The sequence below is a fragment of the Folsomia candida genome, unplaced genomic scaffold (genome assembly GCF_002217175.1).
Source record: "Folsomia candida strain VU population unplaced genomic scaffold, ASM221717v1 Fcan01_Sc010, whole genome shotgun sequence".
Lineage (NCBI taxonomy): Eukaryota > Metazoa > Arthropoda > Collembola > Entomobryomorpha > Isotomidae > Folsomia > Folsomia candida.
In genome coordinates, this window is record NW_019091202.1 from 5,368,825 (window position 1) to 5,374,008 (window position 5,184).

The 5,184-nt window shown below is 36.5% G+C and overlaps 1 protein-coding gene across 2 annotated transcripts; it reads right to left on the bottom strand.

Annotated features, from left to right (window-relative positions):
• Nucleotides 1-879: 879 nt before the first annotated feature.
• LOC118436882 lies at nucleotides 880-3,877 on the bottom strand. 2 transcript variants are annotated; one of them, XR_004835758.1, is made up of 7 exons: nucleotides 3,591-3,877; nucleotides 3,337-3,460; nucleotides 3,109-3,249; nucleotides 2,918-3,049; nucleotides 2,755-2,853; nucleotides 1,567-2,450; nucleotides 880-1,474 (listed from the first exon to the last, which is right to left on the bottom strand). XR_004835758.1 is itself a non-coding variant. In XM_035855539.1 (6 exons), the coding sequence occupies exons 2-6, from the start codon at nucleotides 3,439-3,441 to the stop codon at nucleotides 2,244-2,246; spliced, it is 684 nt and encodes a 227-aa protein (XP_035711432.1). In that variant the 5' UTR covers nucleotides 3,442-3,460; nucleotides 3,591-3,877; the 3' UTR covers nucleotides 880-2,243. The 2 variants fall into 2 exon arrangements, 1 of the variants encoding a protein (XP_035711432.1); XM_035855539.1 differs by having other exon boundaries at nucleotides 880-2,450.
• Nucleotides 3,878-5,184: the final 1,307 nt, after the last annotated feature.

The following is a 5,184-nucleotide window of genomic DNA, read 5'->3' on the forward strand; positions in this document are numbered from 1 at the left end:
CGGGTTTGACCCAGTACGAGCCAAGGTCACATAAGATTTCCAGACCGAAGCTCCAGTTCCACTTGTCTAACCGGTTGGTCTTGAAAAAGACGAATTCACCCTGCGTCTCCCACGAGGTGTACTTTTCGCCAATGGTGTACTGCAATTAAAACATTTTGCAACTTGCAATTAATTATTGACATTAGAAATTAGCAGTTAATTCGAAACAAAAATTGTGACCTTTTGATGATCCACATAAGGCAAGATAATCGACCAATTGTCTGCGTCCGTGTTGAATTTAGCTTCGAAAACACCGTCCGGAGATTGAGTTAAGCTGGATGCCATTATCTTGATAATTCTGATAATTTTTTATTTCAGATTTTAAAGAAAAGCCAAAAAACAAGAAAAAAATAACTCAAATCCAGTTAGCATTAAGTAATTTGTTAAAACTTACAAATTTATTCCCACGTCGAATTAAATTTTCAGATTTATTTAGCTCGTCACCTCTTCCTGTTTATTAGTTGTTCCCAATTTGCGTCTTTGTCAGAAATCATTGCCAACAAGTTGGTGTTTAAAAAACCGGCCAGTCTCAACGTCCCCTATTTCTTATGAAAATTATGCATGTAATTTACTTGTAATGACAAATTATAGCCTAAACTTTTAAAAGCAATTTACGTATATTTCGGGATGAGAGCATGAAGTGACTTTTAAAAATTTTTCGGTAATGAGAATGACTCCCGTTGACAAGCATTAATTATATATTTAAATGAGAAAATAAAATAAACCCAACTTTAATGCAAGATTCGAATGAAGGCGATGTGACATAAAAAAAGTTAAAAAAACATTACATATATGCATAAAAGTCTGCTCCAAAATAAAATACAAATAAAACATTAGGAAAAAATCGCAAATGTATATACATTTATTGGATATGAACATTAAATAATTGAAATAAATACATACTCAAATTGAAATATCAGAGGTAACATAAATTCCCCCAATTGTATAATTACTACGGTATCTACCGTAGTAATTGATCTAGATCAAACTCGGAAATGTAAAGGGTTTAATTTAAATTACACTAATTGAATACATGTAAATTCATATCAATGAACAAAATTAATTCATCAATTATTCATCTTCTCCTTCAATTTGACCATCCACTCGTTCCGGACATTCGGAAATATCCCCGGAAGTCGACCAGCTTGACGATATCGCGTCTCAGGTTCAACATTTCGCCTCAAAATATCGAAATTTTCCAGAGTTTTGCAACTTTGTCCGTCTTCCTTGGGAAGTAGGCTGTCAATCAGATCGCTGTACGTGTCCCAGAAATCTTCCTGACGCTCGAGCGACCATGGTTTCAGAATGATGATGGAACGAATCTCGGGAAGGTGGCGTCCATAGTCGATACCGTTATCACGTGGACCCATTAACGGAGGAAATGCGAGACTTAATCGCGCCAAATTTTTGATACGACCTTCCACATCTGCACCTCCTAAGAAATATGTAAAATTTTCAAAATCTCCAAAGTGAAGGTCTAAACTTTTCAATTTAGGAAAACATGGCATATTCAGGACGAAACGCGACTTTTCTTGCATTCCATCCGTATCGACACGAAAGCTAAGAAATTCCAAGGACGGGGCAAATTTTCTGAGCAAATTCTCAAAGTCGGGAAGCTGTGGATTTTCCAAAGGTATCGTCAACGTCATCTTCTTCAGGGGCTGGTTCAACTCGGAGAGAAAATTGATGCCATCCTCTGGCTTGCAAGTTAGCAGAATTTCCCTCAAATTTGTATACCGCAAAGTCCCTTTTCTTTTCATCTGTTGGATAAATCTGGACCCCAAGAAATCATCGCCGACAATAGAAACGGAGGCCACCTTTGTAATCGCGTCGGCCCAAGTTTGCATCCACCTCGCGGTCAGTCCGTCTGGTTCTCGTGAGTAAGTAACCAATTCGAAGGATACCTTCTTCAAAACGGGGAAAAATATGCCGTATTGACACGGATATTCCATCTCGGCGCCATCTTTGTCACAAATTTGGATTTCGAAGGCGACACGTAATTCTTGCAAGGTGTCTTGAAATCGAGAAACGGTATCGAGATGTAACTTGTAATCTTGATCGGAGTGGACATCCCCTCTTAAGGACAAAGTCTTGACGAGATGTCCCCACTTCGGCTGAAGAAACCAGTTCAGATCAGTGACATATTTAGCTCCCCAGTTTTTCTGGTCGTCCTCGTCGGCTGGGAAGTGTGGAAAGGTTATGCTTCAGTTTGGCCAACCCGCGATATTTCGCATTTCGCCAACGTATCGGAAAAATTGCAGAGAGGAGTTGGAAGGTTGATAATCTTCGTCAAAATTGATGGCGCATTTCTTCTGCAGAATGGGAGAAGCTTCTTCGTCCCAGTGTCGGCAAACTAGTCGAGCGTTCTTCAAGCTTCGCAGGGAGAGGTAGGAGAGGATGTGGGAGAAAATCTGGAAATTAAGGGGATATAAATATTTAGTCTTGTCCATGAGTTGACCTGCAGAAACTTTTGAAAAATTCAATTTTCAAGAATCTTTGGACTCCCAGATAAATTTAAGATGCGATGCGCGATGGTATTATTTCTTCCCAAATTTATAAGGAGTCCAAATTTTGGACTCCTTATAAATTTTGCTTCCTTATAAAAATTGCTTAAAAATTCGATTTTGAAGAAGTTGGTGCTTGCACTTAGGATTAATAACACTATTTTTTCATGAAATTAAAGGTGTAAAATATCTACTAAATGATTTAGCGTACCAATTTATTTCGACCCAGCGTGAAATTTAATTCTTTCGCATTGTCCGAGTCACACATAATTTTCTTACAGTAATCTACATCTGTCGGGTACTCCCGTTTCTAAAATTACCACAAAATTAGTGATTATTCAAATTATTTGATTTGTTTTCAAATGCGTTTTTACCTCAAACGCAAAGATGGCAAGTCCACCAGAAATATCGTTGCGGAGCTTCGTCATGGTGAACGTGTCGCCAAAATTTACCCTCGTCTTGACTTCGTCATCCACTTTTACACCGTTTTGAAAAATGTAGTCCCCCTAAATTATTTGATTATTAGCAAAATAGTTAAATATGAGTTAAATTAAATACCTCCAACCTTGAAAGCTTTGACCCAGTACGAGTCAAGGTCACAGAAGATTTCCAGCCCGAAACTCCAGTTCCACTTATCGCTCTTAGTCGTGAAAAAGACGAATTCGCCCTGCGTGTCCCACGAGGTGTACGTATCGCCAATGGTGTACTGCAATTAAAATAGATTCAAATTTTCATTTAATTAATCACACCCATCCATATTTAAAAGCAGTTAATTCGTAGCAAATAATTTAACCTTTCGACGTTCAATGTAAGGCAAGATAACCGACCAATAATCTGCTTCCGTATTAAATTTAGCTTTAAGAACACCATCCGGTGGTTTGATTAAGCTGGCTGCCATTATTTCGATAGCTCTGCAACTGGAAATAATTAAATATTGAATATTAATTATTAACCTTCAACCTTTCGTATTTAATTTTGACAACTTGTAAACCAAAATGCCAAAATCTTGCTTCACTTTTTATCGGAAATGTGTATGATTATTATTACCTAAGTATGCCGTGCGAGTAAAAAAATTAATTATTTTAACTCGTAAAAAAGTACACAATTTTGGTATTCGAGTCCCCGTTTGTTACAGAATTACAAAAACTACGAAGCTTTCCATGAAACTTGGTTCTTCTTGTAAACTGCTTTTAATTTTCTTTTCAGAAACGACTCAAAGCCAATGAGTAATGGAATTAAAGTTCTAAAAATTGACCGAGTTTTTCTCACGTAGAATTAAAGTTAGAAATGTATTTAGCTCGTCACCTGTTTCCTGTGTGCTGTGCAATCTTGTCTGAAATGTGTAATTGTAAATAAGCTGCCGTTAAAAAATGCCAGTCGCAACTTTCCCCAACTCTCAACCGTATTTTCATATGTATTATTTAAGGCAAGCATCCATGAGTCATTCCCGCCCGTCTCATTTTGCCCCATGTGTCATGTATCCTTATGGAGAACTTAAAATGAACTTTAGGGCGTTAATATTCAATGAAATTTGGATGTTGTTACTTTAAAAAATTCTATATTTTTAACTTAACAAAATTGCACAAATATTTGGGAAAAAAATTTCCTCCTGTTGGGGGCAATAAACTATTGAGGAAGGAAATTTTTTTCCCAAATATTTGTGCAATTTTGTTAAGTTAAAAATATAGAATTTTTTAAAGTAACAACATCCAAATTTCATTGAATATTAACGCCCTAAAGTTCATTTTAAGTTCTCCATAAGGATACATGACACATGGGGCAAAATGAGACGGGCGGGAATGACTCATGGAGGCTCATCTTAAGCATTATTTATTCGATATCTATGTGTACATAAGCATGTATTTGTATATATGTAATTTCCTGTTAAACGCATGATCATCTTGTAATATTTTAAACATTTTTCATTATTAAAAAACATAATACAGAGGAGCCAAAAATCTCTGATTGAATACTACGAGATTGGAATGGAAGCGAGGTGGCGTCCGTAGTTTATACTTGGGGTCATCGTCACCTTAACCCATGGATCTATGCATGTCAAAAAACATAATTCTGCCAGAAATTACAATAAAAGTAAAACATGACTTTAAAAACATAGCTAAATACAGATTATGTATGGACATTTATTGGATATTTGTAATTAATAATTGAAATATATACTCAAATTTAAAATATCAAAGTCAACAAAAAATACAAATTGTATAATGACTGTCGTAGATTTAAATCGGAAATGTACGTAAAGGACTTAAATTAAATTAATCCGCTCACACTAATTGAATACATATAAATTCATATCAATGAACAAAGTTAATTGTTTAATTATTCAACTTCTTCCTCAATCTGCCCATCCATTCATTCTGAACATTCGGAAATATCCCCGGGAGTCGGGCAGCTTGACGATATTTCGTTTCAGGTTCAACATCATTTTTCAAAATAACCAAATTTTTCAGAGTTTTGCAACTTTGTCCTTCTTTCTTGGGCAGTAAACTATCAATCAGATCGCTGTACGTGTCCCAAAAATCATCATCCTCCTCCTCGCAGTCATCCATCTCTGGTGTCACGACGATGGAACGAATCGAGGGAAGGTGGCGTCCATAGTCGATGACGTCGCCCCGTCGACCCA